Here is a 27243-nt window from a genome sequence, read left to right as displayed (position 1 = left end):
CATGTATAGAATACTTTGCAGGACTCTTTCAAAGATTATGAAAACTCTGGCAATATGTTATCCTGGGATAATATATATTATATCATAATATAGTGCATATTGGGGTGCCTGGGTAACTCAGTCGGTTGAGCGTCTGACTCTTGGTTTTGGCTCAGGATATGATCTCAGGGTCGTGAGATTGAGCCCCATGTTGGGCTCTGCACTTGGCGTGGAGTCTACTTGGGATTCTCTCTCTCCCTCTCCTTCTACCTCTCCCCTCATTCACATGTGTTCTCTCTCTAAATAAATAAAGAAATAAAGTCTTTAAAATATATTTATAGTCATATTATAATAATGCATACAATAGAATGATTTGAATGCTTGTTATGACTAAAGAAAATAAAGTCATTATAAATAAGAAAGTATACATATTTAGGGAAATCATGACTCTCTATGTTTAAATGTGCATATCGAGGTATGTCTTAAGGATGTGAATAGTGAAATCCAAATTTATCAATAGGCGGTTATTTGTCCCCTGTTCTGGGATTCTGATTAAACACTTATAATGTATATTTTATGGCCTCATTAATTTTTTTATTAAATACTGTTTGGGTCTATTACTACTGGCATGGCTCTTTTAGAACCAAATATTTAAGAATATTTTTTAAAATGCTATCTGCTCTGGGGTGCCTGGGTGACTCAGTTAAGCATCCTACTCTTGATCTCAGTTCAGGTCTTGATCTCAGGCTCATGAGTTCAAGCCCTGTACTGGGCCAGTGTGGAGCCTACTTTAAAAAAAAAAAGTAAAATGAAATGCTATCTGATCTAATAAAATGCCATCCATAGACAAAGAATTCAGTAAAACCCAGTTCTTTTATAGAGTTCAGCATAACAACGCTTTTTTATAAATTCAGTGTATATTTGTACTTGGTTTGTTAATTCACTGTAATGATACATCTACAACATGTAAAACAGTGTTTTTAATAAGGTAGACAAACTTGATGGAAATGGATCAGCTTACTGCTTTTAAATAGTCACATTAAGCATTACATATCTGATATATGAATTCAAATATTTTGTTACTGGAAGGTATGTTAGAGACAAGGGCCTTTGTCAGGATGAACAATCAGAACTCAACACAGCTATTCTTTGAAATGTTTTAAAACAACTCTTTTATTCAACAAATTAGGAAATTCAGGCCCAAATAAGTGGTTTAAAATCCCACTGCTGGTAAATGGACTAGACTCCAGGGCTTAGAGCTTTTACTCCAGTGATTACAACATACTATATTTGGTCTTGGTCCCCAGTCCTGGCACAGAGCTTCTAAAATCTTTGGAGTTTCCTATGTGATAAAAGGTGAAAAGAGTGCTTCTTGTTGTTCATAACAAGCCACTTTCAACCACACCTGATTTTATGTTAACAAGGTGATTTTTGGAAAGTCCCAGGGGGTGCTGGTTGCCAGGTAAAACCCACCATGTGATTACAGGGTTGGAACTTTCAGCTCCACCCTACACACCCCTCTGGAGAGGGCAGATGGGCTGAAGATTAAGGTCAGTCACCAATGGTCAATGGCAATGAATCAGGCCTACATAATGAAGTCTCCATAAAAACCCCTGAACTACAGGGTTCAGAAGGCAGAGTTGGCAAACACATGGAGGTGGTGGGAGGGTGATGCACCCAGAGGAGAGGATATCCTTTCATAATAAACTGATAATCTAGTAAGTAAACTGTTTTCCTGTGAGCTGTTCTAGCAAATATCGGTCATGGGAACCTCCAATTTGTAGCTAGTTGGTCAGTAGCACAGATGACAAACTGGACTTGCACTTGGCCTCTGAGGTGGGGGCTAGGGGGCAGTCTTGTGGGACTGAGTCCTTAACCTGTGGGATCTGATGCTAATTCCAGGTAGACAGTGTCTAAATTGAATAGAATTTTAGGACACCCCGCTGGTGGAGAACTGCTTGGTGTGAGAAAAACAATCCCCCTCTCCCCTCTGTATTTGGTGACATGAAGTGAAGTACTGAGTGTAGAATCACACTGAGAAGAGACTTTTTTCCCTTACAACTATCTTTTTTACTTATATAGTTTCCATTCTTTCTTAAAAGCATGTATATACTATTTATTTACTTTTTATGGTAAACATTTGTTTGGATTTTTTTTTTTCCCTAACTACCCTTCTAATTACAGTGAAGTCTCATTCCATCTCTTTGAAGGTTGATGGCTCCCTGTTTTCAATCCACATGATTAGTTTGGGGCTCCAACACAGAACCTTAAGCCTTAAAAAAATAAAATAAAAAAAATAAATCTGTACATTCTGTTTGTAAATCACAAACATTGGTTCTGAGATGGGCACAAAAACTCCATTCTATAATTGCAATTAATCCAAGAGCTTGTGCAATTGCTACTAGGGAAAGAATCTTTCTTTCCATTAGACTTTAACCTGGCTAGGTATAAAGTCTGAGCACCTACACCCTTCTTGCCACTCTGAAGGTAAATCCTATCCCAGAAAGGTATTAGCACAGAGGGAACAGATGAGAGAATCAAGTCCTGTGAAACTGTCTAGGCTCTGTATCCTGACTCATCCAAAACAATTATGGATCATATCCCTTTTTTTGTTTTGTTTTGGCAACTTAAAGACTCCCATCTTATTTATACAGAAACACAAGAACAAAACCAAAGGAAGCAGAGGAGGAAAACGTGCGTCTATTTAGGAGGCTAAACTCAGGGACCAAAATTGGTATCTGAGTTTCTTGTTTTGGGATTTTTTTTTTTTAAATAATCACTCTGTATCTTAATAATACAATGTTACTTATTTTCATGAAATTAACATACATTTCTCAATTGCCTTAACCAACCTTTTAGATACAATTTCATATTGTCTATCAAAACAAAAGCCTGTAAGAGTAGAAATAATTTTTTAAAATGTATTTCTACTTTTCTATTCAAGATCTTGGGGGAGGCTCAGTCAGTAGAGCACACGACTCTTTTTTCTGGAGCGGGGAGAGCGAACATGAGCGGGGCGGGGGGCAGAGGGAGAAGAAGACTCCCTGCCCAGCAGGGAGCTCCATGTGGGGACTCGACGCTTAACTGAGTCACTCAGGGGGCCAAGCACACGACTCTTGATCTTGGGATTGTGAGTTTAAGCCTCATGTTGGGCATAGAGCTTTAAAAAAAAAAGGCATGGGAATGTGAGTAAATAATGCCATTTTTTTAATGTAGTATATTGACATCATTTTCCCCATAGTTGTATTATACTAATCAAAGTGGGCCAATTTTAGTCATTTTAAAGTGCTTAAAAGAGTAACATCTAGTGCCAATATACATCAATAAAGCTGAAAAAATTTTAATAGTAATATAGAAACATATTTCTAAGAGCAAACATTCAAACATTCAAAAAGGGCAATATCCAAAATATTTTCACCTAGTTCACATACCTATGTTCATATCAAATGTCCAGGCAGGTATGTGATCCCCTGCACTTATATCATTTGTATGTAAAAGGGGGAGAGAAACTTGAATAGAGCCATCCACCTTTAATTCTTTTCCTCCAGAATATATTTTCACACATATTGCAGCAAGAGGAGTCAATTCAAGACTTTCAAAACCTAAAAAGGAAGACAGTTTATTAAAAATCATATGCAAAATACAGGTTGTCGTTACATACTAATAAAAGTAATATGGGCCTAAAATATTTAAGTCCTTTATCCACCTAGGGTTATCCATTTTAATATCAAATAGATACTGGATCCTCATTAAAGAATTTTAAAATATATCATAAATACAGGTGATACCTATATAACTTGACAAATCAATATGAGCCTAGAGATCTAATTCTTTCGGAGTCATGTGATTTAAGGTCACTGGAATCTAATTCAGTGTTTTAAAAACCTACAAAACAACAACAAAAATACATCTCACTAGTATCCTACCCAAATAAAGGTTCTACCATATCACATCATCAATACAGATATGGGTCTAAAACTTGGTCTCTCCTGCTTCCAAGAGCACCTGTTTCAAGTACGAGGACCAACAGACTCAGTTATACTCCTTAAAGTTACCTTGTGTCAAAAACGTTCTGACTCAAAATGCAAATTTGATAGGTTTGACAAACATGAAACAAAATCAGCAATATTGTTAGCTGATAAAGGTAATAAGCTTTGATGTACATTTGATTAATAGCATAATTGAAAGAATATAAACTTAGGCTAAATATAAGTATTAAAATACTAGATTTCAAAGCTTGAAAAGTAGGGAAAGTGAGATTAATAGAATTGGTTATAGTGTTTTGCCTAAGGCTTTAAAGTATGATTATACATATAATTTATAACACGCCTTCTTAAATATCAGGATCTACCTATATTTCTCTATCACTGACAGGAAAAGAGTAGAAAATGCATTTGTTTTGTTTTTAAATATTAGCAATGCCAAAGTAATAATATAACCAGAATATTTATAATGAATAAAGTAATATGGTTAAAGATGTTACAATTTAATATAAATTTTCTATAAATAATTTGGTAATTTTAGATTTCCCAGTTAAATTTACTAATACATTAGAAAGAGTTGACTAAGGTATATTTATTACATATTATTTGCTCTTCATGGATAAACTTGAATCTTCAGCTTAAAAGCTAGAGTTTTGTTCATTGATTCAGCAAATATTTATAACGAGTCCCTACTGGCACCACATACTCATCTTGGTTCCAGAGATGCAGTGGGTACATGATGTCTTACACTGGCTTGCAATATTTTTTTCACAATCCTCATATTATCAAAAATGCTTTTTTCCATTTCTTTGCCCATTGTCAGTTTTCCCCCCCACTCAAATGTCAGTGTGTGGTAGAAGGTACCTTACCAGGGCTTTGAGGAAATTCTGGAAAGGCAATGTAATTGCAGGGTCATAAAAGCTGCCTCTCTGAGGAGGGGATGTGTGAGCTGTGGCCAAATGATTAAGGGGCCATCCATGCAAAGACCTCAGAAAGTGAAAAGCCCCCAAATCAGAAGTGATCTTGGTATGTGCAAGGATGAAAGAAGGCTGAAGGGCAGAGAGGTAGAAATAGCAGAAGGCCTTTGAGTCCGTGGAAAGGAATTCTCATGATCACTTCTACTATACGTGGTGTATATCTTCAGTTATCAGACAGAGCAACTATTGACTTAATGAAAAACTTCAATTAAACATCTTTGTAAGCTTCCTGAAACACTAATCATAAGATGAGCAAAATAATGCCATACATATTTTATAGACTAGTGACACCAGTAAAAGTCCAAGGTAAGCCCAAAGAAATTATCAAGTATCTGTTAGTAATTGTAATTTCTTGTATCGAACTATTTGGTAAAGCCTGCTGGCTTTCTAGGTGACTGCTTTTAACTCCACCCCCACCCCCCAGTTCTTTGCAGTCAGTGGCTTCACATACTAAATGCAGCTGAAGCTGATGAGATCAACCAACCCCACCACCACCACTTGGGATAAGGCCAACTCAAAGAAGAGAATGGTAGAGGGAAAAGGATTAAAGACAATGAAAAGGAAGCAACTTGAAAAAACACTTTCGTACTCACAGAGCTCTAGAACTAAGCCACCAGCAACATGTGGCAACTTAAATTCAAAGGGCATTAGTGCTTTAGTTCCTCAGTGCACTAGTCATACTTCAGGAGCTCAGCGGGCACATGTGGCCAGTAGCTACCACACTGGACAGAGCAGGACAGTCCCATTTGACAGCACTGCTCTGGAACTTTTAAAATGTTAGCAGCATTCTCAAGATAATGAAATATTAAATGAATAATCTCAAAAGCAGGTGGTAGAGGAATGCTGGAAGGGAGAGTATATTATGTCCCCTTCTCACTGAACCTAATGAGTCTCGTCATAAAAACTCTCCAAAAAAGCAACACGAGCTTCCTCTATGATACAGTATACTGGTATCATTCTTGTCAATGTGCGCATCTGAGAAATCTTGGCAGGTGTCTTAGATTGGCTTCTTCAAGAACCGACCCCTGAGAGAACAATTTGGAAGGAAGTACCCATCACTGAGGGAGTGGAAGAGTACAGAGAAGAAGGAAGGAAGCCAAAAGAGGATATATTAAGGAACAGATATGTACTCTCTTTGTACTCTTGTCTGTTGTCGAGAGCTTGCCTGTGTGAGGGCCAGCCCTGCTTGCTGGACTCCGGAATGTCCTGAGGCAGGTGTGTGCAGTAGGAAGCACAGGCCTGTAACAGAACAGTGAGGGTCATCTTGCTGGAGCATCGCTACAGCAGGTAAGAAAGAAAACAAAACCAAAACATCTACATGTTTATTACTCTAATTTCCGGTTGTTCCACAAATGAAATGGACCAGAATATGACACAACTGAAGTCATCAAAATTACAGATTGTCTGAGGTGATTTTTAAAAACAGTGGAGAGTCAGTTATATGTTGCAACAAGTGGCAGAACTGGTGGCACAAATGTGGACGTACAGAGGAAAGAGATTTTTATGGGGTTTATTCATGGGTGCATTAAATAAAATGTAAAATCCCATCATCCTCTTACCTTTTAGGTCATGACAGCCATAGGTACATAGACGCTGCTGAATCTGGGATACAGTTGACCCCTGAACAACATGGATTTGAACGAGCAGGCCCACTTATGTGGACTCTTTTTAATAAATACAGTACTATAAATGTATTTTCTCTTATGATTTTAACATGTTCCTTTCTCTAGCTTATTGTAAGAATATAGTATATAACACATATACAAAATATGTTTTAATAGACTGTTACTGGTAGGGCTTCTGGTCAACAGAAGGCTATTAGTAGTTAAGTTTTTGGAGAATCAAAAGTTATACAAGTTTTAACAGTGGGGGGGGACAACCCCTGCAGTGTTCAAGGGTCAACAGTATATATTTTTAAAATATTTATAATTTTACTCATAGGGAATATCAAATATATTTAAGAAACACTTCCAATTGCTTACTCTAATCTATAAACTTTTTTGTGTAACAATTATAATTAATTGGATAAGATTGACTAGAAGGTCAAATTATAAAAATATGTATAAATCAAATTTTCATTTTTAAATATATTTTTTAACTTGCAAAGTTATACAACATATTACTATTTCCTATACGTTGTTTACCTCCTTTGGATAGAAATATCCTGCAACTTAAATTTTCCATTAACTTAATATAAAGTATGCAGAAGATTCTGGTATAACCTTTTTCATTGGATAAAAGGGAATTTCCTATAAACATTTTAATAACTAGCTTTATGTACTATTTCTATTAACTATGATTATGTAAAAAGTAGATAATACCTGATTTATTGAGAGTAATTCCAGTTGTATACAGGAAATTGTCCACTTTCAAAAACTGTTGTAGAACTGTAAGATAGCCTGTTACATTGCTAATGTGATGGTTGTCGGGTAGTTTAATTAAGGCTTTTGAAAACTGAACACTTGGTTGAGATTTGGCATCTGGAAAAGGGAAACCTCATTAACAAATAGACAAATGCATATCAAGCAGAGCATCATTGCTTAGGACACTTTAACATCTCATAATTACTATTTTAAATTCAAAACTGAAATAAGTAAGAAATCTTCCTTTCTTTAGATCACACAAGGCCCTTTACCCTAGAAACTGCTTGATTCTTCTGTCCAGAATTTCTTCACCCTTTTATGGGTTTCACTCCAGGGACCCACATACCATTTTAGTCCATATGGTTCACTTGGGGTTTCATTTCTGTAACAGGAGTAGAGTTAATGGTGCATTCCAGAATGGGCTGGAACCAATCCACGTGTCATTCCATTTATAAATGTTATCTCATGTTAATAACTTTGAATTGACTATTCTTTAATATAACTTAGGGAGTGAGAACTCACAATATTGATACTTCTGTAATTAATGTATTTTTAACAATCTAAGAGTCAACTCTTAAATCACTAAAACTTATCAAAACATCAACTATTGCTTTGACTTTAAAGGCCACTGATAAAGACAGAAGCAATCAGTTAAATTATTAGAATTTTAAAAGTTCCAGTTTCTAAATAGTTACATGATAAATAAAATGTAATATAATTATCAAAATCAGTATGTAGTTTACATATGAAGCTAGAAAAATAATACCTGGAAAATAAGGGATATAAATAAAAACAACATACTTACATTATTCTTGTTTGGTTAAATTGTTAAATTTAATCATTAATTGTTTAAATAATCTTATACCTTCCATCTGATCACTTTACCCATACTATCTACACATTACTCTTTTAAAATGTGTCTTGAATTTCAGATTAATGGAAGCTAACTGAGACATGAAAACTGAATGCAATACCTGACCCTAAAATGGAGTCGGGAAAAAAAAAATGTGTCAGTGGACAAAACGGGAATTTGGATGGTAAGTTATCCTATCAAAATAATTTTGCTGAACTGTGCCATGGCCACTTAATATCCCTAATTCTTAGGAATTGCATGCTTAAGTATTTAGAGGTAAAAGGCCATATGTGTAACTTACTTTCAAATGGTTCAGAAAAAAAAAAAAAAAAAGCATACCCAGAGCACAAATACACATAGTAAAGCAAATGGAATAAAATGTTATTAATAGGTGAATCTGAGTAAAGGGTATACAGGAGTTATCTGTCTCTGATTCTTCCAACTTTTCTGTATTTTGAAATTATTTCTGTATTTGAAGTTATTTCCAAATACAGAGTTAAAAACTTAAAATATGTGCCTTAATTATGTTGAAGCCCCAAATTTCTTAGAATCGAAAACATGTACACTAAGTAAAATGTCTGGCTGAGCTTCTCTAAGGTTTGTACATTCCTGAAGTTTCTAATTTCTCCTGCTCCCTTTCCCACAAATACACACAAGCCTAACATTTCATTGCATAAACCATACACTTTTTTGATCAAATCCTGGAAAAAAAAAATATAAGCGTTTTATGGAAGTTGAGAATGAGAATGGGCATTTTCTAAGGAAGGATTTAACATCTGCAGAAACATCCATCCCTTCCTCATTAGCCCTATCAATAGGGAAATACGGCAGTAAAAGGAAGTGATCTGAGACCTCAAGAGAGCTCCGTGTTATGGAGACGCACCAAGACATAGCTAGTATTTTCCAGACAAATGACTGTTCACTATTGCTTGGTAAAATGCAAAAGAGTGGCCCACGGACACGTTCGCACTAATCCATTTCACATATTCTGGAGGAAATTACAATTTGTAATGGGGTTTGAAGAGGACAGTAAGGACTAGGAAGGTGCCAAAACAAAACCAAAACAAATTGCTGAAGAGGGACTGTTTTTGTTAAGGTCCCAACAGCATAAAATGTAGCCTCTCTCTGTCGTCAGTAGTTCCAATTTACTTGTCATCCGTCTATGCACAATGCTGAAGAGGGAGTGTTTTTGTTAAGGTCCCAACAGCATAAAATGTAGCCTCTCTCTGTCGTCAGTAGTTCCAATTTATTTGTCATCCGTCTATGCAGAATGCCATGTGCACCCATTTGGCCATTCACCAGCAAACTCGGCAGCTCACAATTCTGTTAAATGCATTCGAGTTTAAGAGTTAAATGCATTCGAGTTCTGCTACTTTCATCAGTAAATGACTCCAAAATTAATCATGCCTGAGTTTAATTTTTTTCCCAAATAATATTTCTTTTTTAATACTTTAGAAATAAATAAGATACCTTCTGAAAATGAACTTTCACAATTTCTTTTACCATGACTGTTACTGGACTCTACTTTTGAAGAGTTTCTGCTTCTACCAGTCATTCCTATTATGCTCAGTCCTAAACATTAATTCCCCAATACAAAAAAAAAAAAAAAAAAAAAAAGGCAAATTGTTGTCATCTATAGAGGTTCTATAGAGGTTTTATACAATATGCAGTAAAAGAGTGATTAAATGCTGGGGTTTCCCCCTAAGGACTATTAAGGAAGATGGAAGGGCGGAGGTGGGGGGAGAGGTAAGCCTGAAACGGTCTTTCTCGTGGTTGGTAAAGTGAAACTGGAGACCACAGCTTGAATCAGACCTAAAATAAGGCTTCCTTTGGTATATGCAAGTGGGGTAAATCCCATCTGCTGAGGAAAGACCTTACCTGGTGTCGGGCTTTTCCCTGCTCAGGCAGCAGGCTTAATGCTAGATGCAGGGATGAAGGTGCCTGCAAGTTAGAGAATCCTCAAGTTCTCCCAATTTCACTAACCACTAAAGCCCAGTGAGAGACGTGTTTTGAAAAGAAGCTGAGAATCTCTGTGCAACATTTCCAAAAGTCAAATGTACCTACTCGGGCAGGGGTGGGAGGTGGTGGTGGTGCTAAAATGGTAAAGGACAAGTCCTGCTCCACAAAACCCCATACTGTAGTCTGACAGTGAAATAAGAACCAGTTCAGATCAACTGAGAGCAGTACTAATCCTCCCTGATCAATTTAGGGTTTTTTCCAAGGGATAACCAACATTGATTCACTAGTGAAGTACAGTTACATAATTCAAGTGATAATAATCACTTTAAGTTTTTACTTACGAGCTGAGAAGAGTTGTACTTACCAGCTAATTTCCCAGTAATTAAAACAGTGTCTTCAAAGAGCCATATATTTGCTTGGCTTTGCGGGAACAGTGAAAGTGTAACTGATGAGTATACTGTGAAATATAGCACAATTAAAATGTTTTATTAAATGTGGGGGGAAACTAGGTAAATATAGTCTGTTCCAGCAGTCCCTAAAATGTGGGGGCGAGGGCGGGGGAAACTGTGCAAACAAGGAAACATAAATGTAAAGTATGATGGAGGGGGGAAATAGAAGATACAATAAAGTGAGAAAAAAAAGGCCAGGGGACAATTTTATTTTACTTAAGCCTATTTCCAGTAGTTTGTACCAAAGTGACTACTGATGTTCCCTAACCCCAGTTATATACGGTCTGGTTAAATGCTTGAATAATCCTGAAGAATCCTCTGCTATTTTCTCTATATAATGGTTACTTGTTATTTCCTTCTAATGATTTTTTAAAAATCTTGGCTCCACAATTCAAGGTTCTCTGAGATAGAGACTACATCCACTGCTTGCTTGTTTTTTTTTTAAACTTCCTGCATAAGGGCGCAGTGCGCTTCATCACACAGTAGGGTTTGCCAGCCTCTGGGTTGGCAGAGCAGGAAAACAGTTGAACATATAATGAACAAATGATCCACAGGCAACCATTGTTAGTAATGCAGGAGGAGGCCAGATCTGCCTGCAAGAGTAGGCGCCTTCAGTAACTGGTGTGACAAGTGCAGAGGACCTGAAAGATAACTACATTATTTCAAGGTCAGAAGCAGCAGGAACAAAAGACCATTTTATAAGAACAGATCAAATAAACCTACTAAAAGTGAGTTCTCATTTGATAGCTTTCCTCTATCCAATATAAGTATTTGAATTTAATAGAAATAACATAATATCCCTAAATCACTTAGGACAGGATAAAACAGATTTGCATGGGAATACTTTTCATGTTTTAAGATATTTCAAAGAGCTGTAAAGGAAATAGAAAAAAGAAGATAAAACACAAAAAGATATGAATGGATATAAAACAAAATATACTTTTTCCTGCAATAGGAAAAGAAGACTACCAGGCAAAAGTGTAATTTCAATTCAGAAGCCATTAATAGACTAATTAATGGCTTTATTAGATTGGAGAGAAAGTGTTAGGGTAGTAGCTTGGACCTTGAGATGATTGTAATTAGGGCACTTTCCCATATTTGGCCACTCTCTCAGTCACAGGTAGCTTAAAATGGGGGCAGCCCTGACAGTTTAAGGTTATGAAACCTGAGGAAAATCTTCTGAACTTCACTAAAATTTACATGTAGATTTCCTTTCAGAGACAAAATGTTTCTCATTATAAAAGGGATGAATATCCACTATGGAAAGGTTGAGAAATAAGGAGAACAAAGTGATGGTCATCACAATCCCACAACAAAGACAATAACTATTAATATTTCAGTATACTCTTTACGGATTTTTTCCTGTGATTTTTTAAAAAATAGTATAATATTATATACACAATATTTTTACCCTACTTTTTCATTTAAGGTAATATCATAAGCATTTCTGTCCCTCAATAGAAACCTTTTCTAACATTTTCAAGGTCACATATTTCATTTCTTGAAGTATCAAGACTTACTGAACCACTATACTAATATATACTTAGATTGTTTTCATTTTCACTATTATTGCAAAAATAATCAACATCCTTGTATATGAATATCTGTCAAATTTAGTTATTTATCTATCTGTTTTTAGGAGAGATTACTAGCAGCGGAATACTGGTCAAAGGTTATGAAGATTTTGAAGACTTTTGACACACATATTTCAAAATTGTTATCCAGATCATTTTGCTGACTTGTACTTCCACCAGCCATGTTTGAGGACACTCATCACACCTCACTTTGTCAACACTGAGTATGCACTTTTTAAAAATGTTTCTAAGGTGAAGAATCTAAGAAATGTGTATGTCTTTGGTGTACAAATCTGAGACTCTTACGAAGATAAAACATTTTGTCACATTTAGTGACAAATCATTAGTTTTTCTCTTTTTGAAAATTGCTAGGTCATAATTTTGTCCATTTACCTTATTTATTTAGCCAGGGCCTTGGTGTTTTCTTACTAATTTGTATGAATTATTTGCATATTAAGAATATTCTGGGGTGCCTGGGTGGCTTGGTTGTTAAGGGCCTGCCTTGGGCTCAGGTCATGATCCCAGGGTCCTGAGATCGAGCCCCGCATCGGGTTCCCCGCTCCGCGGGAAGCCTGCTTCTCCCTCTCCCACTGCCCCTGCTTGTGTTCCCTCTCTAGCGGTCTCTCGCTCTCTGTCAAATAAATAAATAAAATCTTAAAAAAAAAAAAAAAAGAATAGTCCTCCTACCGGCACCTGGGTGGCTCAGTGGGTTAAGCGTCTGACTCTTGGTTTTGGCTCAGATCATGATCTCAGGGTTGTGAGATCAAGTCCCACGTTGGGATTCTCTGCCTCTCCCTCTGCCCCTCCCCCTCCTTGTGCACTCTCTCACTTGCTCTCTCTCTCAGATCTTTTAAAAATATATTACTTCTTGGGCGCCTGGGTGGCTCAGTTGGTTAAGCGACTGCCTTCGGCTCAGGTCATGATCCTGGAGTACCGGGATCGAGTCCCGCATCGGGCTCCCTGCTCGGCAGGGAGTCTGCTTCTCCCTCTGACCCTCCTCCCTCTCATGCTCTCTGTCTCTCATTCTCTCTGTCTCAAATAAATAAAAATAAAAAAATAAAAAAATCTTTAAAAAAAATATATTACTTCTTATTGTCTCATATTTTTCCTTGGACCTATTTCTTAGAGATATAATTAACAATTTATTAGCTTCAGGTGTACATGGTTCAGTATTTGTATATATTGCAAAATGATCACAGTAAGTCTAGTTAACATCCACCACCATAGTTACATTTTTCCCTGTGATAAGAACTTTTAAGATCTACTCTCTTAACAACTTTCAAATATGCAATACAGTATTATTAACCATAGTCACCATGCTATATAGTACCTTTTTTAAAAATAGTGCAATCTGCTTTTTATGACCTCTTTCATTACTTTTAAGTTTATGCAGGCCATCCTAATTTTTAAAAAATCACGTAGTTTTTTAAATTTTCTTGTATTTAATAGGATTTGATTTTCCACATTTGAACTCTATGAGAAATATATTTGGAACATGAAACCTAATTCATTTACTCCAGATAATTAACCAAAACATCCTAACACTACTTACTGAATACTCAGCCTTTTCTCACTGATTTATAATGGTATCTTATCATAGATTACATTTTCTTATACATGTTAGTATCTGATTTGTATCACAGAGTTTTAATTGTGTAGCTATATAATATTTTAGTTATTTGAAATGGCAAATTGCCTCTAATAAATATTCTTTTAAAATGATTTCCAGGTTTTTTTATACATTTATTCTCTGAGGATTATTCAGCCAGGATTTTTTTTAATGCATTAAAATCTATAAATTAGGAAGAACTGAAATCTTTACAATATTCAGGCTTTCTAAAGAAATTATAATGTTTTGCCATTTACCCAGGGTTTTAGTTTTTAGTTTTCTTTTTTTAAGGTCTACCAGTAACATTTGGTAGTTTTATTTTCCCAAACCCATGGTTATTTCACACTTTTTTTTAGGTTTCCCTGCATATTTTGTTTGCCCTTGTTGTTCTGAGAGGGATTTCATTATTTTCCATAATCGCTGACTACTTCTGGTATATAAGAATATGTATTGATTTGTACCAATGCTTATTCCACACTCAGTAATTCTGTCAAATTCCTTTAATTCCATTAATTTTGAGCATTTTAAGATTCATGCTTTGTAATTTTCCAGGGATATGATGATAACTGGAAATAGTAAATGTTTTGATTCTTTCTAATAGCTATTCCCCTTTTTTGGTCTGTTGATATATATTTGCTCTGATAAGAACTTCTGTAATGTAAAATAATATGGACATGTGTTCAGTTTCTTATTTTATTAGGATCACCTCTAATATTTTATAGTTAGTGTGATTTTGAGATATTTCTACCATGTTAAGGAGATCTTTGTGGTCCTAGTTTTCATGGAGCTTTTATGTTCTTAGTTATGCACAGATGGTGAACTCATAAAATGCATTTCAGACAGTTTGCATTTCAGTGTTATCATCTGATAGTTCTAATATGATATGTAAAATTAATAGAATGACACATTTGACATCCTTCTAATCCTGTAAAGAAAAATCCTACTTGGTCTTAACAGAAATCTCTATTTAAATAATGGTGAAATTCTTTTTTACTATTCTGTTTAGGATTTTTGTATTTAGAGTTATAAGTAAGATTAGTCTATAGAAGAGTATTTGTATGTATGAGAGAGAGCACATATTAGAGCATTTAATTTTGCATTACCTTTGTTAGGTCTCAGAATCAAGGCTGTACTGGTTTTATAAAATGATTTGGAGTACCTTTTTTTTTTTTTAATAGCCTTTGAATCAAGCTATTTTTACTCAGGATATTTTATCCATGGCTATTAGTCTACCTCATCTAAAATCAACATAATCATTTATAATATCACAAAACTGTTTTAGGTTTTTTAAGATTATTTAAGATTATTGCCATCAAATTTGATATAGAACATTTTTATGGTTTTTAAAATTTTATATATTTTTTTCTCTTTTACTTGCCTGTTTAGATTAGCCAGATGCATGTGTAATTTATTTCAAAGAACTAGCATTCTGTCAATAATCTCTTCTTTATATTTTCTTTTTTTTTTTAAGATTTTATTTATTTATTTGAGAGAGAGAGAATGAGAGAGAGCATGCGAGGGAGGAGGGTCAGAGGGAGAAGCAGACTCCCCGCTGAGCAGGGAGCCCAATGTGGGACTCGATCCCGGGACTCCAGGATCATGACCTGAGCCGAAGGCAGTCGCTTAACCAACTGAGCCACCCAGGCGCCCATCTTCTTTATATTTTCTAATTAATGTTCATCTACTTTCATCTTTATTTCCTTTTTCCCATCTTACTTTTGGTTTCTTTCATTATTCTTCTAACTTTCATTCAGTGATTAATTGTGCTTTGATTTCTGTCTTTTAAAAAAAACTAAAGCATGTAAGACCATGAATTCACCTTAGACATATCCCTATTCAGACTTTTGAGTCATGATTTTATTAAATCTCATTCACAGGAATCTTAGTTTATCTAATTCATTTTCCATTTTCTTTCTCATTCTAAACTTGAACAGTGGTTCAAGAATTTAAATGTTTCCAATGTGAAACCAAATAAAGTATCTAAATTCTAATAAGAGGGCGCCTGGGTGGCTCAGTTGGTTAAGCGACTGCCTTCGGCTCAGGTCATGATCCCGGAGTCCCTGGATCGAGTCCCGCATCGGGCTCCCTGCTCGGCAGGGAGTCTGCTTCTCCCTCTGACCCTCCCCCCTCTCATGTGCTCTCTCTCATTCTCTCTCTCTCAAATAAATAAATAAAATCTTTAAAAAAAATAAAAAATAAAAATAAATTCTAATAAGAACCATCACAATTTAAAAAAAAAGAAAAAAGATAGATTACCTAATGTATCACACTTCCAATCAGCCAGACTTGCATTCTAGTATCTTGTATGGCCTGTACTTCCCAATAGCCAATTAGTCACACTAAGTCCTATCAATTCTTATTTTTTCCCCTCAGATGTATTGAGATATAATTGACATGACAGTGTAAGTTTACGGTGTGAGTGATGATTTGATATGTGTATATATTGTGAAATGGTTACACGGTAATTACCAATTCTTTGCTCAGTACGCCTCTGGTACTCACCTTCTTTTCACCCCCTCTCTTGCATCAGGCTGTGGTTACCACCCACCAGGAGCACAACCACAGCTTTGGAACAAGGCTCCCTGCTTTTGGCCTAAATGTCATACACTGTTAAATAATTCAGTTTCCAAACAACTTACAGTTATGGTATTCAAGAATCTGTAATAACTGCCTTATTATTCAGCACATAAATCTAAACTTTGTGCCTCCTCTTTTGAGAGCATCCTTTCTTCATCTGGCCCACCCTGCTTCTGGCTAACCCTCTGGGCATACCAAGCCCCTCTCCGCCACCTGCAGACAAGCTTTGTACCTGAACAGAGCTCTTGCTCAGGATTCCTTCAAACCTCTGTAGGATAGATTAATTAATTAATTAATTAATTAATTAATTAATAAAAACAAACATGTTTTCTTCAAACTGGCACTCCTTCTAACCTCTCTGTATTGACTTCACATAGATTTTCCCATTTTCAGTTCACCAGAGCAAAAGATTCCCAAAGAAGAAAAAACCAAAAAACAAACAAACAAAAAACCATTCACATTTAGTAAAGGCAAAACACTGTGTAAGTGCTTACTTGGCATTTTTCTGGTCTTCCAAGGCAGAGGTGTCAACACGTAGCCATCTTTGTAAGCAATAATGGTTAAGCTGAATCCTAATTTATAGAGTACTTTTATCAACACTGCTCCATTGTTTTTAGTTACTGTGGAATTTGTTTTCGTGTAGTTTACAAACACTTCTACAACTGCTTGACTCAGGTACTGACGACTGATGATGTCATTCACCTGCACTTTCAGCATAAATACAGACACTGGAGGAGGAAAAAAGCCAGAAATGGCAGCATGTTAGATCCTAGAATGTATATGTCGCTATACCTTAAAATGTCATTCAAGACATCTCAATAACAGTACAAAACTGCTGATAAAATCTGGAAATACATAATGTATGGATGAATTGATAGAAATAGGTATAAAAACATTCCAACAAGTTCATTATTCTTTATAAAACTGAATAAATTTGAATTTATTATTAATAAGACAGTGTTACTATTCCAATTTTTTCTGCCAATAAAAAAAGGAAAAGGAAGCAGTGAATCTGAGGGGAAGGGAGGTTCGTTCTTCAGAAAAACACATTTTTACTTGGCCTCACTAATCCTAATGCTACCAATTAATTCAAAATATAGTCAAAGTTCCTAGAATAAAATGCAGTCTCACCAAACCTAGTGCATGGCTGGCTCCTTTTTTTTTGTTCTGTTGTCTGGAAAGCAAGGAATGTGTTTCAAATTACAAAGTATCAAAACAATATCCTTAAAATGTCAAAAAGTATTATCTGTTAAATATATATAAGCATAGTAAGATAATAAATTGAGGAAAATCAAAATTAACTTATTTCTAACTTAAACCTCCAGCTTTATAGATCTTGATGATATGTTCATGAATTTCCCCAATGTTAATGTCTTGTTTAAAAAGAACTTGTATCACCATGCAAATGCCTTTGTAAAGCATGTATCACAACATCTTTGCCAAAGATGACTTCTCTTCCACTACTAACGGGCTTTGGAGTCAGTCAAGGTCAATCACTGCCATTCCCTAGATACGTGACTTGGGGGAAGCTGACTTCTCAAAGTCCATTTGCTCATCTGTAAAATCAGGAGAATAACTACTTTGAGGTAATAAAATGAAATAATGCAAATAATGTGCTCAGCACAGTGGTTGGTTTTCACTTAATATCATTATTAATAATAAAAATTATTACTCCATAATTGGAGACCATTTCACAAACATCAGAGTCATCAGTAAAAAATACCTCAAGAGGGTTGCCTGGGTGGCTCAGTCAGTTAAGTGTCTGACTCTTGGTTTCCGCTCAGGTCATGATCTCAGCATCCTGAGATGGAGCCCCACATCGGGCTCCCCACTCAGCGAGGAGTCCGCTTCAGATTCTCTCTCTCTCTCTCTCTCTCTCGCTTTCTGCACCAACCCCCACCCCACACACGTGCTCTCTAAAATAAGTAAATACATCTTTTAAAAAAATACCTCACAAGGACTTATTTTGTGGCTATACATTTACAAAACCCCATTTTACTCAAAATTTTTAGCAAGAACAGCATGTCAGGTAAAAAATCCTCGTCAACACTGAGCTGCAATATCAGCTACCAAATTATTGTTACACCTTATGTATTCTAACTTTATTAATATAAACTAGACTTTAAATTGTTTTTGGACCATAACAAAGACATTTTAAGTACAAGTAGAACTACTGCAGTAATCACCCAGTCCTAGGAAAGATATAATCTAGCAAGCTAGAAAAGAGCTCTGACCCTTTTAAGAATCTAAAATTGAAGGGGCGTCTGGGTGGCTCAGTCGTTAAGCGTCTGCCTTCGGCTCAGGTCATGATCCCAGGGTCCTGGGATCGAGCCCCGCATCGAGCTCCCTGCTCCGCGGGAAGCCTGCTTCTCCCTCTCCCACTCCCCCTGCTTGTGTTCCTGCTCTCACTCTCTCTCTTTCTGTCAAATAAATAAAATCTTTAAAAAAAAAAAAAAGTCTAAAATTGAAGTCAAATGTTACCCAAACACTATTTTATATATATTCGGACACAAACATTTTTAGTGTATTTCCTCTCATGAATCTTAATAAAATATGTTAGTACTATATATAATAATTATAACCACAAGAACTAAAATATGTTGAGCATTAATGAGCCAGGCATCGTGTTAATTTTTAAGTGCATCATTCCATTTACTCTTCAAAGCCCTCGTTACAGAAACGTTACTGTTTTCTTCGTCATATATATCGGTAGCTGCGGGTTAAAGGAGTCTATTAATCAGCCACGGCCAACCCACAGCAGAGAAAGGAAACAGGACACAAACTTGGGACCATCTCTCCTCCAAGCCTGTGCTCTCGAGCTACCGCCCCATATAGGTGCCTGACTGAACTCTGCAGGCGACTCCAGCCAGAGCTTAGAGGGCAGAGATGGGGAGAATGAATTGGGGAAAGAAAGGGAGGATTACATCCTAGACAGTCATTCCTTGAAATGAGGTTCCGTTAGTCTGTCTAAAACACTGTTAATTTCCAGGACAACAATCTCATATATATTCAAATATATAGAGAGAATAGATAAGGCATCGTTTCACATTATCTTATACGTTCACCCCATTACTCTAAAGATTAAAAAAAAAATCATGTTTGTAACATTTAAAATCAAAATATGAAGAAGGGCTGGGTATAAACATGTTCCTAATGCCAAGCCTCGCACGTATATTATCACAAAAATCTCCATATGCCTTTGTAACGTGTGTGATATCAAGTCCGCTTTACCAGTGAAAAAATGAGGATTCAGACAGGTAATGTGGACTGCCCCAAGGCTCACATACATTAAGAGGCCCCGTCAGCCTTCAGTGTCCCCATGAATGACTCCAAAGCCATCTTTACGCCATGTAACGGAGTCCTGGGGTCATACTACTAAAATTAACTCCAGGAATATGGTGTTGCAATTACTGAGAAATGCTTATATAACATCAATTAAAAAGGAAAAAAAGGGTGTTCCCCAGCACACACACACACATGCTAAACTACGGCCTCAAACTCAAGTGGGAAATATAACTGGGGTAAAAACATAAATAAAAGGTTGTAATATATGTGACATGATGGCCACCTAAACCAAACATCCTTGAATAGGTCTGCCAAGTACAAATAGCTATTTATGTGTGGAGGACAAGAAGTTGCCCCATTCAAAATAATTCCCCCAGCCTCCTAGCTCCTAAACCCTCGATGAAATTCACTGAGCCACTGGCACAAAGTGCCTAACTAATGGGGGCCAGAAAGATTCTGTGAGGACCTCAAAATGTGGCTGAAGATACACAGAAGCTAGTGGTTTCTGGCACGGAAACATCTTAGAAAGTCTACGTGTGCCTACCCACTGTGCTTTCCCAAGTCTCCCTGCCCCCTCTCCTTCCCAAGGCTGGTCATACAGCCCCGCCGGCTGATCTGTGAGCTGTACCATAATCCCTCCCCAAAGGCCCTTTATTCCTTGTAGCCAGAGTCAGACATGCTTGCTTGCTTCCAAAGCAAGCACCTTAAATGATAGAGGGTACAACTGTAAACATAGGATGTGTTATTTAATGGGCTACCCTATCCTTCATAAGAGAAGGTGAAGAAAGGGTAATGTTATGTACCAGAAATAGGATAAAGCATATGAGAAGGAGACAGCACATAACTAAAAGGGCATTAAGATTCTCTCATAAAATTTGATAATGGGTCTTATTCCAATCGAGTATACCTACAATGGCTCCTACAACAGCTTATTCAGGAATGGGAATTTTGATTAAATCATTTGCTCCAAAGATTAATTTCAGAAATTCTCAGAGCCTTTGATTTATAGACAAATTCCAATGTATAGTAAGATCTTGAGCTAAATTCATTAAAAAAACTGTGTATTCCACCTGTTTCATCCTGTAAAAATACAGTTGCCAAAATAAGATACACTAAAGCCTCCTGACATTCTGAAGCTGGGTTTGATTAATAAATGTTTCTAAAACATTTTCTAATCCAGAATGATTTTATTTTTCCACATGTAATCATTATGTTAAAGACTAAATTTGATGAGAAAATGAATATCAAATTCAGGGAAAAAAATGACTTGCCAAGGTCAAACTTTGGCTTTGTGCACCTTGGATCTCATAGCCTCAGGACAGGATGTAACCCTGATCAGCAGAGTCTTCTCTAGCTCAAACTGGAAAAAACTAATGGTTATTTGTGACACACACACACACACACACACACACACACACACACACACCAAGCCCAGTGCTAGAAACTTTATACATGTTGTCCAATTTCATCCTAATACAAACCTGCAAGACTTTTCCCCTGTGTTAAGGCAAGGAAACTAAGGCTAAAATTGCACAAATTAAGAAGGGTAGAGGCAGGATTCACAGACAAGTTCATCTGACTCCAAGTCCCATGCATTCTACTCACCACATCTCTCATTGAAAAGACTTAGATCGGGTTTTCAGCATATTCCGCAGCTTCCTTATTTCCTTCCATCCAGTGCGGAGAAGGAAGTGCTTGATTTGCTGCTGACCCTCTGAGCCTCTCACCCCAGCCCCCCACCTGGTTTGTCTGGCCCAGCATAAGCAACAGCAAACCTAGCATTGAAAAAAACAAAAACAAAAAGTCTCAGCTGGAGGCCTGCTCACTGCAATTAAAGGAGCATGAACAATTCTTTTTCCTCCAAATAAAAGGAAAAGTTGTAAAGATTGCCTATTTGTGACTTAATTAGGATGCTTCTGACTTCCATGATGTCAATAGCTGATCAGGCAAACAGGCCTGGCAACCAGAAGTTTTATATATATATATATATATATATAAAATCTCCATATATATGTATATATCCAGATATATATATAAAATCTCCATAACAATCCCCCTTACTGGTTCTCTCCAACAAAAATACTTTGGCATTTAGATGGGGCAGATTCTGTGGTTAAATATATAATTTTCAACCACAGGTGCTTTTGTCTCCATAATCTATCTACCCTTCTCCACTGCATTTTTCGGCTTTCCCTGCACTCAGTATTTTCTCTGTCACTTAATTATAATCCTTATGTCTTGCCCACATAATCTTCTTTTCAATATGTCACCATTAGTTTAAAAACGGCTCAATATCAAATGATTTCAACTGAACCCTTAGAAAACACATAATCTAGCTGTTGAGAGACACAAAAACAAAATGCACATCAATGAGCATGGTCCTAAGGTTGCTGGGGAAAATTTTAACTACCACATGATTAAAAGCATCGTTCAGTAGTGAGAATCACTATAATTCAAAAGACTAATGTATACATAAAGAAGTGCTCCTGAAAAAGCATGTTAGAACCAACACTATATTATAGTTTTGCTATAGGATAGAGACAGGTAACTCAAAGTTGAGGAAGGGCCTAAAGCTAGCTATTTGTTTGGCTGTCATCTAGAGCTTCAAGTGGGGTGGGCTGATAAATTATAACCCCACTTCTTTTCAAGAGAACTTGACATCATCTTATTATGTTGTTACCATTATGTAGGTTACAACTGTGCCCACAGAAAAGCCACCTTATTTTCAGATTTCTCCAGTACAAAAACTAGCCTACTTCTTTTCCATTATATTTCAAGCATGTACAATCATTTCATTTAACATATAACATTTTTTTTCCTCTAGGAATATAATGCTAAAAACATGTTAGGTTTCTAAAGCTTTTATAGACAGATCACAGACCAAATTGTTAAGTATATGACACTCTAACAAATAAATTTTAAAACTTTACTGAGGTTTATGCATTCTAATGAGAATGAGACTAAAAATGAAGAGCATAAAAATATAGTGGAATGAAATACTTGGTTGGGAACAATTAGAAATATTCACCTACAGGGGTGACTGGGTGGCTCAGTCAGTTAAGCATCTGCTTTCAGCTCAGGTCACGGTCTCAGGGTCCTGGGGGGCCCCATGGCAGGCTCCCCTCTCAGCAGGGAGTCTGCTTTTCCCTCTCTCTCTGCCCCTCCCCTACCCAACTTGCGTGTTCCCGCTCTCAAATAAAATCTTAAAAAAAAAAAAAGAAAGAAAGAAATATTCACCTACATTACTTCACCCATCAAATGTTTATTGACAGGTTATTTGCGGTTTTGGGAAGATCTGCTCTTTTTGAGCCAGATCTGCTCTAGCAGGTATTGGGAATACAAACATTAAAAAGACACTGTTTTGCCTTGAGGATTAATTTAGAATCTATGTACACAACAATTCCTAGAATAAGTATCCATCTTGAAGAGAGATACGTGCACTCCCAGGTTCACTGCAGCATTATTCACAGTAGCCAAGATATGGGAACAACCTAATGCACAACAGTAGATGAATGGATAAAGAAAATGTATATATACATATAGTGGACTATTACTCCACTTAAAAAAAAGAAGGAAATCCTGCCATTTGCTACAATATGGATGGACCTGGAGGACACTATGCTAAGTGAAATAAGCCTGACACAAAAAGATAAATAATGTTACGATCTTGCTTATATGTGGCATCCAGAATAACCAAATTCATAGAAGCAGAGAGTAGAATGGTGATTGCCAGGGCTGAGAGGAAGGGGAGGTGGTGGTCAAAGTGTACTAAGTTTCAGTTACATAAGTAAGTTCTGAAGACCTACTATACAGTATAATGCCTATTGCTAATAATACTGCATTACATATTTAAAATTTGCTAAAGGGAAAATCTTTAAGTGTTCTTACCACAAAAAAGAATTGATAATAATAATAATAGTAATAGGGATGGGAAGAAACTTTGCAAGGTGATGAATATGCCTACGGCCTTGATGGTGGTGATGGTTTCATGGGTATACTCCAAACTCATGGAGTGTATACATTAAATATATACTGCTTTTTACATGTCAGTTATATCTTGATAAAGTAGTTTTTAAAAATATCCAAAAAAATGTGAATTTAATATTTACTTTAAAATCAATTCCCACTATCATTTTTTGAACAGGGAGAATGCCAACATTTTTATTTCAGATCTCCAAAGCACCTGCCCATTTATTCTCTCCGGTTTTCCATAATCTGACTTTCTGGTTCATTATAGTAGAGACTTTGTGGTGAGAACGCAAAAGATGACAAACTTCTGGCTATGACCCAAATCAGGCTTTATTCATTCTTCACCATTTTCATATAAGATATCTAGTCACAGAAATTATAATTTAGAGTTAACTATACAAATATCTTGTAATGTAAACATACAAAAATCTTGTAAACAGAAAACATCTGGTCCCAAATTTAAATGTCTGTGTATTTAAAACTTTTAGTAGAGACATAACAATCATGGTTTCACTAAAGAGAATATAAATTAATTCCCAACTCTTTAGCCTGGCATTTAAAATCTAAGATCTGGCCACCACCTTCCTTTCTAGCCTTATCTATTCGGGGATTGACAAACTACAGCCTACAGCCAATTCTGACCCACTACTTAATCCTGTAAATAAAGTTTTCTCATCATACTGCCACAGTACTCATTTATGTATGGCCTAGGGGCTGTTTTTGCTACAACAGCAGAGTTGATAGTTGCCTCAGAGGCCACATGGCCTACAAAGATAAACAGTTACTATCTGGCACTTTCCAGGGAAAGTTTCCCAACTTCTGCTCTATATTGTCACATAAATGGGTCAAAGGTCACTATCCAAGATTGACCCACTTTCCTGCTACATTATTCATTTCCTTCTTTTATCTGAAAATACATCCCCCTTTCTTTCCGTCTCTAGCCGTCAAAATCCTACTCCATTCTTCGAAGTTTAGCTCAAATAAATTTGCCCTTATTTCAGTCAGATGGGACCTTCTCTTCTGTACCTACTAGTCTAATGGCACATGATACATTCTGGTCTATGTTTTGCTTCTGTTTATCTGGGAATAAGTTTCTTCACAGCCAATATTGTTTCAAACTCAACCTTGTGTTTTGCCAGAGTTTAGTAAGGGGTTCAGAATATGTATTCTAGATGAATGGAACAAGGGTCAGGAAGAAAAGTGGGAAGAAGAGAAGGAGAAAGGAGAAATGAAGGAAGAGAGGTAGAGAAAGGAAGACAGAGAAGATCAGAAGTGGCCAAAGAGTGGTAACTGTAGGATTTCCACAGAGGCCGCCTGGAGTTACAGCTGGCTTTCCAGCCCCCGTATCAGGTAAAATTTGAGTTTAATCCCACAGTTATCAGTGAGAAATATATTATTGCAACAATCACAACAACGAATAAATATTAAGTTTCCTTTTCCTTTTGGAAATTAATACTATTCCCTCTTTTTCATAAGAATATTTAACTTGGAGGGGCGCCTGGGTGGCTCAGTCGTTAAGCGTCTGCCTTCGGCTCAGGTCATGATCCCAGGGTCCTGGGATCGAGCCCCACATCGGGCTCCCTGCTCAGCGGGGAGTCTGCTTCTCCCTCTCCCGCTCCCCCTGCTTGTGTTCCCTCTCTCACTGTGTCTCTCTCTGTCTAGTAAAAAAAAACTTTTAAAAAAAAAAAAAAAAAAAAAAAAAGAATATTTAACTTGGAAATTTTCACTAGAGGATAATATGTAAGTAACAAAACTTGCTAAATAAATATAATGCAATTGTATTACGGCAAAGATTAAATCTAAGTTTTACTTTTACTATTACAAAACAATACCAGCAGTTTTACAAGTCTTTCTCCAGGGTACCAGCACAATTGCCCTATTTTAATTGGAAGGAGGGTTGAAAGATAAGGAAAAAAAGCAAGGACAACAAAGAAGCTTGTAAAGAGAAAGGACCACATTATTCACATTCTATAAAGCAGAGTGGAAAGGGCTGCAACAGTTTAATCTTTACAGCATTTCAAACATGGACACATAGCCTTCTTTTAAAGGAACAAAAGACTGCTGAATTAAAAACAAAAAACAACCAAACTTCACTAAAATAGAAAAGTCTCCTCTTCATTGCTTAAGTACCAGATTGGATCCAAAATTCTTATTGGCTCTGGAATTTTTTTTTTTTAATTTTTTATTTATTTATCTGACAGAGAGAGAAAGCACAAGAAGGCGGAGTAGCAGGGAGCAGGAGAGGGAGAAGCTGGCTCCCTGGTGAGCAAGGAGCCCGATGCAGGGCTCGATCCCAGGACCCTGGGACCATGACCTGAGCCGAAGACAGACGCTTAATGACTGAGCCAGCCAGGCGCCCCTTGGCTCTGGAATTTAACAAACAAACAAACAAAAAAACTGTTCCTGTTTGAAGCAGCAACAAATTTATTTGCAGTAAATTAATATTACAGAGAAAATGTCAAATCTAAGAAGAAATCAAAGAAATAGAATAAGGACATTATCTCCAAAGGCGAAACAGGTTACAAAGCAAGTAAAATACACATTCTCCATTGCGACCAGAGGCTTAAACAAGTATGATTCTCCAAAACTAATGACATGGATAACATAAAAAGAGCACATAGCAGGAGCGCTTGAGTGGCTCAGTTGGTTAAGCGCCCGACTCTTGATCTCAGCTCAGGTCTTGATCTCAGGGTCGTGAGTTCAAGCCCATGTTGGGCTCCATGCTGCGGAGCCTGCTTAAAAAATAAAAATAAGCACATTGCAAACGACTCAAGAGGGAACAAATGAGAGGGCTGGGCCCTTAGCCCTTGGACTCAGTTCCTTCTTGCCCAACCCAAAAGGCCTTTTCCTCAATGGAAGTAAGTCAGTCGGACTCTAGCTCCTAAGACACATTGTCCAGGCTCACTCCAGAGTCATTTCACATCCTGACTTTTATCTTTTCTTCCCAATTTTTCATGCTGCCTCATAATCACTGAGAGTTACTCCTTCACTCACTCACAAATTCACTCAACATTCCTTTATAAACTGTGCGATACATGGAGGCACTAAATGTGGCAACAGAAGATCCTAGAGCCCAGAGAAGAAAAGTGAAGGATCAGTTTTTCACTTGTTTGAAAACGCATTGGTCCTGGCTGCCACAGAAGTACTGGGCACCTAACTCAGACGAAGGTGAAGGAAAGGGCTTGCCAAGCTCAAACGGCATGCCCCATTGTTCCAAGCACATACGACAGCAGGCATCCGTAACATAAACCTTCCAAGGGCCACATTCCCAGGGTCTAGCCAAGGAGCAATGATGCAAAGACCCCACGGGACACCTGCAAGAATTGAGCAACAAAATCTGCTGTTAACACTCTTCCCACACCCTCCTTTGCCATAATCCCTTCTTAACATACTACATAATTTACTCATTATGTTCATTTTCTGTTTCCCCTTCTAGAATGTTAGCTCTCTGACAACCTGGACTTTTTTTGTCTTATTTACTCCTGTATCCTCAAATAACAATCCTTAATTTTGAATGAATGACTGAATTAGTGGATGAATACATTTACTCTGATACTAGTAAGTAAGACCACTGGCTCAGAAGGACTTAATAATTGCAAGGGAGGATGCAAATGTGTGAAATGAGGTAGATGAGCCTTGAAGTAGAGGGTGGGACAAGGAGATGTG

At 36.8% G+C, this 27243-nt stretch overlaps 1 protein-coding gene across 1 annotated transcript in view; it reads right to left on the bottom strand.

Annotated features, from left to right (window-relative positions):
- The window catches only part of FAM171B (family with sequence similarity 171 member B), a 60276-nt gene that overhangs the window by 6537 nt on the left and 26496 nt on the right, over positions 1 to 27243 (bottom strand). Inside the window, exons 2-5 of the mRNA XM_021703179.1 lie at positions 16818 to 17051; positions 10479 to 10571; positions 7261 to 7419; positions 3411 to 3581 (exon numbers count right to left, since the gene is read on the bottom strand). Coding sequence (XP_021558854.1) covers positions 3411 to 3581; positions 7261 to 7419; positions 10479 to 10571; positions 16818 to 17051 — 657 coding nt within the window. The remainder of the gene's footprint in view (positions 1 to 3410; positions 3582 to 7260; positions 7420 to 10478; positions 10572 to 16817; positions 17052 to 27243) is intronic.

Source organism: Neomonachus schauinslandi, chromosome 3 (assembly GCF_002201575.2).
Source record: "Neomonachus schauinslandi chromosome 3, ASM220157v2, whole genome shotgun sequence".
Lineage (NCBI taxonomy): Eukaryota > Metazoa > Chordata > Mammalia > Carnivora > Phocidae > Neomonachus > Neomonachus schauinslandi.
This window is presented reverse-complemented; position numbering and strand designations above follow the sequence as displayed.